This window comes from Carcharhinus amblyrhynchos, chromosome 4 (genome assembly GCF_965287045.1).
Source record: "Carcharhinus amblyrhynchos chromosome 4, sCarAmb.v2.hapA, whole genome shotgun sequence".
Classification (NCBI taxonomy): domain Eukaryota; kingdom Metazoa; phylum Chordata; class Chondrichthyes; order Carcharhiniformes; family Carcharhinidae; genus Carcharhinus; species Carcharhinus amblyrhynchos.
The window spans coordinates 128274637-128290599 of NC_137327.1; the positions used below are offsets into that span (position 1 = coordinate 128274637).

Consider the following 15963-nt stretch of genomic DNA (forward strand, 5'->3'; position numbering starts at 1 on the left):
GTGGCTGCAATTCAATTAACAGGCTGTTAATAGAGATATGGCACCAGTAATAGGTTCAAGATAAGTATAGCGTTTGACCTAGAAATATGTGTGATAGGGAATGCGTGTCCAAGTTGTCAAAAATCCCAAACTATCACCAGAAATCTTGTTTTCCCTTTCATTTAAAAAAAAATGTCTCGGAATTCAGTTAGGAAAGGTTACAAAGCTTTTTGTTTTAGAAATTGACCAACGATCTAGGAACTTAATGCTTAAATCTTGATTAGCACATTGTCTCAATCATTCATTTGCCTCGATATTTGATTACATTCACTCGTAGGAATTTTCTTTTAAAAATGTATTTTTCAGATTTATGTTAAACATAATAAAATGATTTTTTTTTCGACAGGATTCTTGAACCCACATCAATGTAGCCGGCTGGTTGCCTGTGTGAATGCCGTTACTAATGTAACTCTGATGCTATCGATTATAAAGATACAAATTATCTTCCTGACAAAAGTTGGGGGGTGGGGGGGCTATTCCCTTGGGACAGTGTTCATTGCAAAGCAAAATCCCACTCAATCAGCGGATTGCGTGGAGTTAAAATCCGAACACTTCCCCAAGCTAACACACCTTTTCTGGCGAAGTAATTTCATTGCAGTGTTAATATATATAAGCCTTACTTGTGACTAATAAATAAATACGCTTTGGAAGTGGTGTCGATGCTCATCTGATCTTTTTGAATAGCACAAGGAATGAACAGTCGGGTCAAAAGGTGTTTGGAGGGTGGGGGGCACAATGTTGGCAAATTCAATTTTCCAGGACTGGGGAGTCAGAAATAACCTTCAAGACAGGTTTGTTCTGTCCTTAAAGTGATTGTGTCTCGAAGCTGCTGTTCTGAAGTCAAACAAGAAAGCCTGGCAAAATGCATTAGTCTGCGATTTAAAAGAAAACCCAGCCCGCACTTGAGCGGTGCTACCAAGGTTACCTTTGAGTGACAGAGGGACTGGTTTATTATGGCGATCCATAGTAACCAGTCTCTGTACATCCATCATTTCTCTCCCCGGCAAGTGACATGTGGCTTTGTCTACGCGTGCTCTCTGCATTGTATGTGTCCCTGGAAACACCTATCCTTTCTGCTTAGATCAAGCTATCTTATAATTATACCCATCAAACACGATTATTCATTCGAAATTAAAGAATAACCGCTTAACTTCAATGGTAATGGTTAAACAAGACAAATGGGTGACTTATTATTTCTATGGCGGACACATTTCAATCCACCCTCCCCCCTCTTACTTCTGCCCCCCCCCCCCCCAAAAAAAGAAGCCCAAGCAACATTTGTGGGTGTTGATTACAGATGTTCAGAAGTACACACAGGCTGGGATCTGGATGACTAGAATGATTTTTGGTGTCATTCACAAGCGCAAGGTTACAGGGCTGATTTAGATGGGCACTTTGTGCTCAATGAACACCAGTCATTGCCAGTAAAGGGAGCTGGTCTCAAGAGGTCCATGGGATGACACAGAGAAGGTACACGATATAAATCTGGTCCATGCCAGTGATCACGAACACAAGAAATAGAAGCAGGGATAGGCCATTCAGTCCATCAAGCCTGCTCTGCCATTCAATGAGATCAAATTATGCATTTCAGGAATCATATATTCCCTACAGTATATAAGGAGGCCATTCAGCCCATCGAGTCTGCACCAACCGCAAACCACGCCTAGGCCTTATTCCTACAACCCCACATATTTACCCCAGCTTGCCCCCCTGACACTAAGGGGCAATTTAGCATAGCCAATCAACCTAACTCGCACATCTTTGGACTGCAGGAGGAAACCGGAGCGCCCAGAGGAAACCCACGCTGACACGGGGAGAATGTACAGACTCCACAACAGACAGTGACCCAAGCCAGGAGTCGAACACAGATGCCTGGCTCTGTGCGGCAGCAGTGCTAACCACTGTGCCACCCTGATCGTGGCTGATCATCCATTTCAGCACCGTTTCCCTGCACCATCCCCACAGCCTTGATGTATTTTAATATGTAGAAATCTATCAATCTCAGTCAGCAACCTCTGAGTGAAAAAAATTCCTCCTCTCAGTCCTAAATGACTAGCCCCTTATGCTGAGACTGTGTCCTTCGTTTCAGGACACCCCTCCTCCCACTCTCCCTTCTACCGCACCGCCCCCCCCCCACCCCGACCCCAAGCCAGGAGAAACACCCTTCCTGCATTTACCCTGTCCAGCCTCTTGTAAGAATTTTGTACATTTGAATGGGATCACCTCTCATTCTTCTAAATTCTAGGAGATAAAGGCCCAGTCTATTTATTCTTTGCTCAGAGGACAGTCCCTTCATCCCAGGAATTCGTTTGATAAACCTTATGGTCCACACGTGAGTCTTTCATTTAACCCCACAAAATGTCCTCTATCCCCTCATGTACTTGCATAGTTTCCACTTAAGTGCATCAGTATCATTTGCCTCAACCGCTCCATGCAGTAGAAGTTTAAAGTTTACTTATCAGTGTTACAATGAGGCTTACATTAACACTGCAATGAAGTTACTGTGAAAATCCACCCCCCACACTTTGTTCTAATCAGAAATTCCCACCGAATGTCTTACTGAATTGATTTGCGACTGATATTTATGCCCCTAGATGCGCTCAGCAGAAAGATGGTACAGGTTGTGATACAAAACAAAACTGCAGGATGTGCCACTGGAATGATGGTTCTGCCTTCATTGCAACGGGAAGGCAGCAACACGTGAAACGAATGTGGGCCCCACAACAATCAGTGTGAACCAAATTAAACCCTTTCATTCTACCCCTTTGTAATTGTAACATTGAGGAAAATCCCTACACAAGTCGCGCTTCACCCTTGATCTGGTCTCATCTCATCTGAACCTGCTTCGCTGCTGACACATTTTTCTTACCACTATTTTCAGAATGTTTCCGAGTATCGGTTTGAAAGTTCAGCAGTGGAACACACTGACGGGACACATCCCGCCCCACATTCTTGACTCAATTTACAGAAAAACAAATAACCTCCACAGAGCATCTCTCATCAGTCTGGAATCTTAGAAAATACCTTGGACTTTGCGACAAATCTCCTTTTTTATGTGTCACCCTCTAAAATTGGTTTCTACACCAGCTAAATTTAATCTCAGCCACTCTTCAAGTGGCAACTTGCTCCCGAGGCAGGACCTTAGACAGATGGTATCGCGTTACTGTCTGACGCCTACATGGGGGTACAGGAGGAAATACTCCGAACCAAGTTAGAGGACCCAAAATTTAAAAAACACACAAACAACTATGATTCACATATTCGTGACTCATTGCTGTGCCAACCCAGTGCTAGCATCTCTCGACATTCCAACTAACACCGTTTTTTTCCCTAATGACCAGGCTGTTAATGAAAGCACAGAGTGAAAATGAGGGATCTTGCTGCTGAGGTAGGAATGCATCCATCCGGAGATAACTGGATTCTGGCATGGGTATCTGCAGTTGTTAGAACCCAGTCTTTTTAAAATTATAAAAGCCCCACTCAACGTGTAAAATAAAGATTTGATGTTATATAACGCCTTTCACATCCCCATGATATGGCAATGCGCTTTACGGCGAATGAAGCACTTCCTAAGTGTGGAGCCAGTTATAATATAGAAAACGACGGCAAACCAAATCCACACACAGCAAATGGAGCCACAAACAGCAGAGTAATAACGATCAGCTAATGTTTTTACTGATGTGGTTGGCGACACCGGGAAGCACTCCCTAATCTTCACTGAAACAGTGCCATGGGATTAGACTGTGCAGCGCTGGAGTGAGAGTTTGCAGCCTATAACTTTTTCACTCAGGTGAGTGCTAACAGCTGAGCCAGGGCTGAAACATAAAAACTAGAAGCAGGAGGAGGCCATTCGGCCCTTCGAGTCCGCATCCCCATTCATTGGTGGTGGAGGCGGACACGCTGGGATGGTTTAAGACTTATCTGGATAGTCACATGAGCAGACTGGGAATGGAGGGAATGGACCCCAGGTTCAATTCTGGCCTTGAGTCACTCTTCTGCACATTCTCCCCATGTCTGCGTGGGTTTCCACCACGTTTCCTCCCAGTCCAAAAGATGTGCTGGTTAGGTGCATTGGCCATGTTAAATCCTCCTTCAGTCTGCCCAAACAGGCGCGGGAGAGAGGTGACTAGCGCATTTCACAGTAGCTTCATTGCGGTGTTAATGTCAGCCTACTTGTGACACCAATAATAAATACACTTTAAACTCTTTCTGAATCTAACCCTGTTAGTGTACGTTTCTAAGAAATCCCCCTCACTCTTTTAAACTCCAGTGAATACAATCCCAATCAATTGGGTTTTTGATAAGCGAGGGGATTAAGGGTTATGGGGAGAGGGCGGGAATGTGGAACTGAGCCACGACAGATCAGCCATGATCTTATTGAATGGCGGGGCAGGCTCGAAGGGCTAGATGGCCTACTCCTGCTCCTATTTCTTCTGTTCTTATGTTCTAATTGAATCTCTCCTCATATGACAGATCTACCATCCCAGGAATCAGCCTGGTAAACCTTTTGAGTGTGCTTCACTTAGATCTATAGATATAATTAATATACATTAATTCCATAACAAACAATGTACACAGTATTCAACATATTTGAATATTGTGGAGGTGACTGCGGTTCAGTGAGTTGTAAATGTTCCCTGGAGGCCAATTCTAAGCAGTGCCAGGTGATGCGAGTGTATACTGTGGTGTTTGGCCTCTATAGTGGGACTGTTCTGTCAGAGCTATGGCAATCAACCCATGTGTGTGTGTGTGTGGGGGGGGGGGGGGCTGCATTTATATAGTGCCTTTTAACATGCCATGGTGCATCACAAGAGCGCACCAACCAAAATCCGCCCTAGGAAGGTGTTTCAAGAGACAGAATAAAAGTAAAGCAAGTCACAACAGTAAGAAGGGTAAGGAACAGTAAGGGGCAGTATAGTGGTACAGTGGTTAGAACTGCTGCCTCACAGCGCCAGGAACCCGGGTTTGACTCCCGGCTTGGGTTACAGTCTGTGCGGAGTTTGTAGGTTCTCCCTGTGTCTGAATGGCCTCCTTCGGCACTGTAGTGTTTCCATGGGGCACTACAGAGAACACAGTCTCTATAACACTCAAAGCAGCAGAAGAGAAAGCAACACACTATGTCGCCCAAATGTTTCTTTAACCACACAAATGGCACAGATTCTAGATTCTGTCTAAATAGATCCGTGCATGAAACTTCACAAAATACTTTGAGTGTGGAGTTACTATTAACTCTGGCCCAAGCAAGGAGTTAAAGTCCTGATAGATACTTGGTCACTTTTTTAAAAAAAGGGAGTTCGTATCAGAGCCAAGAGTGAAAATCCACAGCAGTGGGAGAAATGGAGAAGTGAGATAAAGCAGAGGAAATATTGACACTGCAAAACAGTCTATTTGTTGACTTGAGCTAAGCAACAGTGAAGACACGCTTCCGCCTAGTGCCTTGGGAAGATCAGTGACGTTTCCAACCCACACAGCTCTGCCCAGCACGTCAGCAGGAAAACATTAGAGTTTTAGAAAGAAAAGTCATGCTTCCTAAATTGGAGTTGTGTCCAGTCCGGCTCGTTCCTCCCCCCACCCCGCCCCCGCACATTGACAGCAGCTAGTTTGCTACATGTGTCCCCCTGGGTTACGGTGAACCCCCCCAGCCTCTGCTGCCACCCTCCCCGGGGCTTGCGATGTGTCTGTTCCTGGCACAAAGCAGCTGGCCGGCCAGCTCCAAGGCTACTGAGCCCGCTCCCCCCGCCCCCAACCCCCCCTCCTCCAGCCCTCCACACCGGCTCCCAAACGCTGCCGTTCCCGGCCTCAGAAGCTGCGTTTAAACCGGCGCAGGAACCAGAGAGAGAGACTCGTTGCTTCAGTATCTGTCTAAAATGTAAACCCATAACACTCACCCCACCCCACACACACACCCTCCCCCCACACACACACACCCTCCCCACTCACACCCTCCCCACACACACCCCATACCCCCTCACACACACACCCTCCCCTCACACACACCCTCCCCTCACACACACCACATACCCCCTCACACACACACCCTCCCCACATCCCACTCACACACACACCATCCCCCCCCCACACACACCATATCCCCCCACACACACCCTCCCCAACACACCCCATACCCCCTCACACACACACCCTCCCCTCACACACACCCTCCCCTCACACACACCCCATACCCCCTCACACACACACCCTCCCCACATCCCACTCACACACACACCATCCCCCCCCACACACACCCCATACCCCCTCACACACACCCTCCCCTCACACACACCCCATACCCCCTCACACACACACCCTCCCCTCACACACACCCTCCCCTCACACACACCACATACCCCCTCACACACACACCCTCCCCACATCCCACTCTCACACACACCATCCCCCCCCCACACACACCATATCCCCCCACACACACCCTCCCCCACACACCCTCCCCAACACACCCCACACCCCCACCTCACACACACACGCTCCCCCCCACACACACATCCCACACACCCTCATAAACACACACACCCACGCACACACAACCCCATACCCCTCAGCCCCCCCCAACACACTACACTCTCACCCCCACACACACCCATACAACCCCAACACATCCCCCCCCACATACACACACACACCCCACCCACACACACCCTACACCCAAACACTCCCCCCAACACACACCCACCCACACGCAGCCCCCACCTCACACACACCCCCAACCCACACTCACACAAACCCTCCGCGCACTCCCCCCCACACACACTCCCCACACTCACTCTCCCCACATACATAGCCTCCCCACACCCCCACCCGACACACATAACCACACACACAGCCCCCCCACCCGACACACATCTACCCCCCTCCCACACACATGCCCTCACACACCCCTACACACACACACACACACACACACACACACAGCATTCCCCCTCCCCCCCCAACACATTCCCTGCTATTTTTGAGGGGGCAATTACATTTCACAACACCCCAGACGCCCTGTTCAGTATCGGCCCTCGGTTCAATATAAAATCAAAGCCTGTGCTCACTTTTTAAAAATCCAATGGGTGTTGAATGTCCGGGACAGTGAAAGGGATTATCTGAAATATCAGCACATTCAGTCTGCAGCAGCCTGCACGCACAGGGCAATTTCAGCGCACTTTCACCCCTGCTACGTCTCAGGATGGCTTTTCCCGTTTATATACATTGACGTACAAATTTGATTTATTATTGTCACATGTACTAGTATACAGTGAAAAGTATTGTTTCTTGCGCACTATACAAAGTTCATAGAGAAGGAGAGAGTGCAGAATGTAATATTACAGTAACAGCTAAGGTATAAAGGTTAACTGTTGTATATTGACATGAATTATTTTTTAAAAATGACCAGATATCAGCTAAGACTATAACTAATTCTACCTCCATTCAAAAGTCTAATCATTTTTTAAGAAGAGTCATTAGTTCTTTATCAAGATTTGAGCAGTTAGTCTTGAAACAGTTTTCAAATCAGGATAGTAGTATCCAAGGAGGGAGTGAGGGGAGGAGGAGGGGAGAGGGGGGAAGGGGAGGAAGAGGGGGAGGAGAGGGGGAAGGGGATGGATGGAGGGGAAGAGGGATGGAGGGGAGGAGAGGTTGGAGAGGGAGGGGAAGGGTGGGAAGGAGAGGGAAGGGTGGGAAGGAGGAGAGGGAAGGGGAGGGTGGGGGGAAGGAGGAGAGGGAAGGGGAGGGTGGGGGGGAGGGGAGGAGGAGAGGGAAGGAGAGGGTGGGGGAAAGGGAAGGGGAGGATGGAGGTTGGGGGAGAGGGAAGGAGAGGGTGGGGGAAAGGGAAGGGGAGGATGGAGGTTGGGGGAGAGGGTGGGGGAGAGGGAAGGAGAGGGTGGGGGAGAGGGATGGGGAGGGAGGGTGGGGGAGAGGGAAAGGGAGGGTGGGAGAGAGGGGAGGGGAGGGTGGGAGAGAGGGGAGGGCAGGGTGAGAGTGGGGGGAGAGGGGAGGGGAGGGTGGGGGAGAGAGGGTAGGGGAGGGCAGGGGGAGAGAGGGTAGGGGAGGGCAGGGGGAGGGAGGGAGGGTAGGGGAGGGCGGGGGGAGGGAGGGGAGGGGGAGGGGACGAGGGGATGGGGGAGGAGGGGAGGGGGAGGGAATGGAGGGAGGGGAGGGGGAGGGAATGGGGGAGGGGGAGCGGAGGGAATGGGGGAGGGGGAGAGAATGGGGGGGAGGGGAGGGAATAGGGAGGGGAGGGGAGGTGGGTAGGGAATGCGGGAGGGAGAGGAGGGAGGGGGAGGGGAGGAGGGAGAGAGGGGAGGGGAGGAGAGGTGTGAGAAGGGAGGGGAGGAGGGGAGGGAGGAGAGGTGTGAGAAGGGAAGGGAGGAGGGGAGAGGAGGGAGAGAGGGGAGGGGAGGAGGGAGGAGAGGTGTGAGAAGGGAAGGGAGGAGGGGAGGAGGGAGGGGAGGAGAGGTGTGGGAAGGGAGGAGGGAGAGGAGAGGGGAGGGGGGGAGGGATGGGGGAGAGGAATGGGAGGGAGGGGGAGGAGGAGAAGGTGGGGAGGAGGGACGGGGATGAGGGGAGGGGAGAGTAAGGAAGTGAAGGGGAGGGGTGGAGGGGGCAGGGAGGGAGTGGAGGGGGCAGGGAGGAAGAGGGAGGGGGCAGGGAGGAGCGGCGGAGGTGGGAGGAGGGAGGTTTGGAGGGGAGGGGAGGGAGGGGGAGGAGGGAGGGGACAGGGGAGAGGGTGGTGAGGAGGGGGAGGGGGCAGGAGGCTTGTGTTTGAAACACTGTCTCAGGTTTTTCTATTGTTATAATTTTTTTTGGGGGGGGGTTCTTCACATTAGGCGTGTTTTCCTGGGAGCCAGCAGCAGCAGCAAAGGTGACGTACATTCAAGGGCATTGCTTCATGCACGGAAATTGTGTTTAAAAAAAAACCCCTCGCCGTCACATGGTTGAATGAATAAGTAAAAGTGATCAGTTCTCCAACTTCAATCTGTGACTCAATATTCCGCCCCCCTCCCTCCTTCTCTTCCAGCAGCGTGCAGTCCGTTTACAAACTTAATTACCATAAACTCCATCCGCATTGACACCATTAGCCCCGCCACCAGCCCCTTTCTAAATACTTGCTCTCCCTTCATGGTAACAAGAGGGCGATTTTCTGTCGCCTTCTGTCCCCAATCCACAAAGTTTCAGAACATATTTAAACATGATTCCACCAACCCCCATTTCAGACCCCTCCCCTCTCCGCCAGTTTTGGTTTGAAATAAAATCAGTGCCAAATGTCACAATTAAGAAGCGATTTGGAACAATAGTTAACAGCACTGTCCCTTTGCAATAACATCTGCAACAATTAGATCTTTTTTTTCCCCGGTATAAAAACTGGAGGAATCAAACCGAAGTTCCTGCCGTGTTAACCTTGGGTAAGGATCCCTGAGAACTATCAACCACCTCCGCTTGATCTAACTTTGTAACCAAAGGTTATTTTACCGTGTTAAACAACAACAAAAAAAACATGCTGTCTGGAGGGGGAAAAAATCCACATTACACAACAATAAACAGTAAAACGCCGCTGCAAATTGACCACAGAAAGGCATTTCCTTTCCCAGTGTATGTGTGTGCGCGCTAGAACATTTAAAACAACCAGAAGACTTAATTTCTTTAAGAAAAATACATTTAAATCCCCTTTTTCCAGGTAACCTCCCCGTCTCAGACAAGTGATGACACCCCACTGATAACGAAAGACAAAGAGGGGTTTGTTACAGACTCTTGATTCAAACTGATCCCCGCTTTTTTTATATATATATAAAAAGAGATCTCTGGCAAATACACATCCACAAACAAGCACTTGCCAATGACCAGGTTTTAGACAAGAGACAGAGAGAGAGAGAAAGGGAGTGAGCGAGAAAGGGCAACATTAAATGAAAACACAATGTTTACAGAAGGGAGTTTATTGCCAGTTTCAAAAATAAAAAAAATCCTCTTTAATCCTTGTGCAGTCAGTCCTAATCCTGGATAAATCAGGCTCCAGATCACCCCCCCCCCTTTCCCCTGCCTGTCTTGGATCGGAAGCTGCTAACAGATTATTAATTACACAGATAAACTACAAGGTGCCAGACAACGAGATGGACAACAATAGACAAAAACAGGAAATATATACACACACACACACATCTTTCGCAATATTTAAATCAATGTCACTAGAGCGAATGCCCTCTCTCGCGGGGCTGGGGGGGGGGGAGGTGGTGGGAGACTGATGCCGGCCAGACCCATTGAGATTTCACTGCCTTTTTTTAAAACAAAAATCGTCGCGATTTGCAATAGCAAAGACAAACTCCCCTCTTTCTGAGTTAAATTCTGCATATTAACGCCGTAGCGCTGTTTTTAAACCAGGATTTTTTCTCTCTCTCCTAGTCTTTTGGCTCCTTCTTAATCTTCGGAGATTTTCCAACTAAGACCTGCTAAAAGATCAGGCTTTTCTCTCCTTTCTCTAAATCTCTGGGGAGAGATCTTAACCAGCAGTAAGAAGGAATCTCCGTGCGGGGAGATTCCTTTATTAAAAAAATATTATTTTAAAACGTAACAACAAAGATACATACAGACACACACACACATATACATATACACACACATATATATACAAAGAAGCCAAGTTGGGATTGTACATACCGAGATGTGCTGCTCCATGCGAGGGGCTTCGACTCGCTGAGAGACGAGCAACATCTTGCGGAGCTGGCCCCAGGCTTAAAATCCACTTTGGAGCAGAGTAACGGGATATTACTCCTGTTTCCTCCTCCAACACTCAGGACAAGTTCATCGCACGGGGCTTGTTATACTGAGCGCAGCAGCTGCCGGATCATTTCTCTGTCTCTCCTGTCCTGAATGGTGCCGAGTACATTCGCAGCAGCCCACAGCTTCCTGGGCAGCGGGCGGAGCTGGGGCGCCTAACCTCACACAGGATAGGGCAGCGCCTACAACGGCGTCAGGGAGGGAGGCAGGCACACTGTAGAGGGAGGGAGAGGAGAGGGAGGGAGTGAACTGTACAAGCCTCTCCCCACTCCCGTACTCCGGCCCCCCCCCCCCAAAAGCATTCTGGGCATCGTAGTTCTTACTGTGCGGGAAACGTCAATGTGAAATAGCCTTTTGATTTGATTTATTATTGTCATATGTATTGGGATACTGTGATAAATATCGTTTCTTGTGCGCTGCACAGACAAAAACATACTGTTCATAGAGTACATAGGGGAGATTTTGATTGATTATTGTCACATGTATTGGGATAGAGTGAAAAGTATTGTTTATTTATTAGTGTCACAAGTAGGCTTACTTTGACACTGTAATGAAGTTATTGTGAAAATCCCTTAGTTGACACACTCCAGCACCTGTTGGGGTACAGAGGGAGAATTCAGCATGGGCAATGCGCCTAACCAGCATGTTTTTCAGACTGTGGGAGGAAACTGGAGCACCCAGAGAAACCCATGCAAGCAATGTGGAAACTCCACACAGACAGCCTTCCAAGCCGAGAATCAAACCTGGGTCCCTGGCACCGTGAGGGAGCAATGTTAACCATTGTTCCAAAGTATTGCTTTTTCTGTCCTATGCAGGCAAAATATACTGTTCATAGAGTACTTAGGGAGATTTTGATTTGATTTATTATTGTCACATATATTGGGATACAGTGAAAAGTATTGTTTCTTGTGTGCTATACAGCCAAAACATACCCCCATTCATAGTACATTGGAGAGATTTTGTAGGCTCAATCTTTCCTCATCAGGCAAATCCTTCACCTCAGGAATCAGTCTGGTGAATCTTCGCTAATCTGTTTCCAATGTAAGTATATCCATCCTTAAGTAAGGTGACCAAAACTGTACAAAGTTCTCTAGGTGTGGCCTCATTGATGCCCTGTACAGTTGTAGCAAGTATTCCCCACTTTTATACTCCATCCTCCTTGCAATAAAGGCCAATATTCACTTTGCCTTTGAATTATTTGCTGCACCTACATGTTGACTTTATGTGATTCACACACAAGGACACTCAGATCCCTCTGTACTGTAGCATCCTGTAAACTCACTTCAGTTATATATCCTGCTTTTCTATTATTTCTATCAATGTGGACAACTTTGCATTTTTCATATTATACCCCATTTGCCAACTTTTTGCCCAAGCACTACCCTAGCTAAATCCCTTTGCAGATTTTCTGTATCCTCCTCACAACTCGCTTTCCTGCCTATCTTTGTATCACCAGCAAATACAGCTGGTCCCTGTATTCAAGCCCCAAATGTAGATTGTAAATAGTTGAGCACTGATCCCTGTGACACCCCATTAGTTACCGTTTACCAATGGAAAAATTACCCATTTATCCTGATTCTCTGTTTCCTGTGAGTTAGCCAGTCCTCTATCCATGCTAGTACATCACTCCCTACACTATAAGCTCTTATCTTGTGTCATAGTTTTCTATGTGGCACCTTATCAAATGCCTCTTGGAAATCTAAGTACACTACATCTACTGGTGTCCCTTTATCCAGCCTGTTTGTTACATCCTCAAAGAACTCTAATAAATTTGTCAAACACAATTTCATTAATATATAGCAGGAGGAGCAGTGGTCCTAACATTGATTCCTTAGGAAGTCCATTATAAACTTTCCTCCAATCCAAAAAACAACTATTCGCCACTACTCTTTCTTTCCCAATCACTCCACCTATTTCCTATCCATCTTAATCCCTTTAATTTCATGATCTCCAACATTGTTCACAACTTTGCACCTTAATAAAAACCCATGTACACTGCATCAACAAAGTGGAGGATAAGAAGAATAGGCCCCCTTGTATTCCTCACAATAATTTCATGGGACCCGTTTTGCCTCCCTGAGAGGCTGGAGAGAACTTTGGTTTAATGTCTTCTCTATAGAAAGATGGCAACACCCTGATGTTGCCCTCCCTCTGTACTGGGCTGGAGAGTCAGCATATCTTTTTGTGCTCAGGTCTCTCGAGTCAAACTTACTTTAAGGTGAAGCTAGACAAATACATGAGGGGAATTAACTAGAAAGATATGTTGATAGGGGAGTGCAGTACATTGGGAAAATGCTTGGGTGGAGCAAAATGCCCATATCGACCAGTTGGGCCAATAATCAGTTTCTGTGCTACAAATCCAATACAATTCTCTCTTCCAGTTCAAAACCTTGATGGTCTGCTTCAGGACTTTCATGATAGATGATCAGTTTTTAAAATTCATTTATGGGGTGTGGACATAGCTGGTTAGACCAGCATTTATTGATCATCCCTAGTTGTCCTTGAGTTCAGTCTTCTTGAACTGCTGCAGTTCATGTGGTGTAGGTACAACCACAGTACTGTTATGGAGGGAGTTCCAGGATTTTGACCCAGCAACAGAGAAGGAACGGCCAATATATTTCCAAGCCAGGATGGTGAGTGGTTTGGTGGGGAACATACAAGCAGTGGTGGTCTTGGGTAACTGCTGCTCTTGTCCTTCCAGATGACAGTGGTTCTGGGTTTGGAAGGTGCTGCCTAAGAAACCTTGGTGATTTCCTGCAGTACATCTTGTAGATGGTACACATGGCTGCCATTGTTTGTTGGTGGTGGAAGGATTGAATGTTTGTGGAAGGGGTCGCAATCAAGTGGGCTGCTTTGTCCTGGATGGTGTCAAGCGTCTTGAGTGTTGGAGTTGCACCCATCCAGGCAAGTGGAGAGTCTTCTATAACACTCCTGACTTAGAGTCATACAGCATAGAAACAGGCCCTTCAGCCCACCACATCTACATCAACCATCAAATATCAATCTATACTAATCCCATTTACCCGCACTTGTTATATAGTCTATTATACCTTGGAGATTTAAATGTTTAAGAAGATACTTCTTAAATGTTGTGAGAATACCTACCTCCACCTCCCTCTCAGGCAGCACATTCCATATTTCCACCACCTTCTGGATGAAAAAATCCCCTCTAAAGATCCCCTCTAACCCACTTACTCCCCACTTTAAACCAATGCCCTCTTGTCTTAGACACCTTTGCCATGGGAAAAAATTCTTATGATCTACCCTATCTATCCCTCCCATAATTTTTGTACACCTCTATCAGATCTGCTCAGCCTTTCATGCTCCAGCGAAAACAAACCCAGCCTATCTGGTCTCTCCTCATAGCTAAAACTTTCCATCCCAGGCAACACCTGGTGAATTTCCTCTGCCCTCACTCCAGTGTAATCACGTCTTTCCGATAATTTGATGACCAGAATTGCACACAACACTCCATCTGTGGCCTAACCATCATTTTATACAGATGTAACTAGAAAATATCATTATCACGAAAGAGGTAGTTTTGGGCAAGCTAATGGGGTTAAAAGTAGACAAGTCTCCTGGTCCTGATGGAATGCATCCCAGGGTACTAAAAGAGATAGTGGGAGAAATAACAAATGCACTAATGATAATTTACCAAAATTCGCTGGACTCTGGGGTGGTTCCCGCAGATTGGAAAACAACAAATGTGATGCCATTGTTTAAAAAAGGAGGTAGAGAAAAGGCAGGTAACTACAGGCTGATTAGCTTAACTTCTATAGTAGGGAAAATGCTTGAATCTATCATCAAGGAAGAATTAGCGAGACACCTGGATATAAACTGTCCCATTGGTATGATGCAGCATGGGCTCATGGAAGGGCAAGTCATTGTTGACTAATTTGGTGGAATTCTTTGAGAACTTTACATGCGCAGTGGACAATGAGGAACCTGTGGATGTGGCGTATCTGGATTTTCAGAAGGCATTTGACAAGGTGCTGCACCACAGACTGCTGCATAAGGTAAAGGTGCATGGTGTTACAGGTAATGCATTAGCATGGATAGAAGATTGGTTAACTAACAAAAAGCAAAGAGTGGGGTAAATGGGTGTTTTTCTGGTTGGCGATCAGTGGCTAGTGGTGTGCCTCAGGAATCAGTGTTGGGACTGCAATTGTTTACGATTTACATTGATGATTTGGAGTTGGGGACCAAGTGTACTACGTCAAAATTCGTAGATGACACTAAGATGAGTGGCAGAACAAAGTGTGCAGAGAATGCTGAAAGTCTGCAAAGGGATATAGATCATTTAAGTGAGTGGGTGAGGATCTGGCAGATGGAGTACTATGTTAGTAAATGTGAGGAAATCCATTTTGGTAGGAATAACAGCAAAATGGACTATTACTTAAATGGTAAAAAATTGCAGCATGCTGCTGTGCAGAAGACTTGGGTGTCCTTGTGCAAGAATCACAAAGAGTTGGTTTGCAGGTGCAGCAGATAATTAAGAAGGCAAATGGAATTTTGTCCTTCATTGCTAGAGGCATAGGGTTTAAAAACAGCCAGGTTATGCTGCAGATATGTAGGGTGCTGTTGAGGTCACACCTGCAGTACTGTATATAGTTTTGGTCTCCTTACTTGAGAAAGGATATACTGGCACTGGAAGGGGCGCAGAGGAGCTTCACTAGGTTGATTCCGGAGTTGAGAGTGTTGGCTTATGAGGACAGACTGAGTAGACAGGGGCTATACTCATTGGAATTCAGAACAATGAGGAGAGATCTTATAGAAGCATATAAGATTATGAAGGAAATAGATAAGATATAAGCAAGGAAGTTGTTTCCACTGCCAGGTGAAACTAGAACTAGGGTGCATGGTCTCAAAAAAAGGAGAAGCAGATTTAGAACTGAGTTGAGGAAGAACATCTTCACACAAAGGGTTGTGAATCTGTGGAATTCCCTGCCCAGTGAAGCAATTGAATGTTTCTCATTGAATGTTTTTAAGGCAAGGATAGATAAATTTTTGAACAGTAAAGGAATTAAGGGTTATGGTGAGCGGGTGGTAAGTGAGTCCACAGAAAGATCAGCCATGATCTTATTTGAATAGCAGAGCAGGCTCGAGGGGCCAGATGGTCTATTCTTGCTCTAGTTCTTACGTTCTTAAGACCTC

General features: G+C 46.9%; 1 protein-coding gene across 1 annotated transcript in view; it reads right to left on the reverse strand.

Annotated features, from left to right (window-relative positions):
* LOC145342340 (mastermind-like protein 2) overlaps window positions 1–10968 on the reverse strand; it is a 136888-nt gene extending 125920 nt beyond the window's left edge. Inside the window, exon 1 of the mRNA XM_080187846.1 lies at window positions 10690–10968. Coding sequence (XP_080043972.1) covers window positions 10690–10743 — 54 coding nt within the window. The 5' untranslated portion in view covers window positions 10744–10968. The remainder of the gene's footprint in view (window positions 1–10689) is intronic.
* Window positions 10969–15963: the final 4995 nt, after the last annotated feature.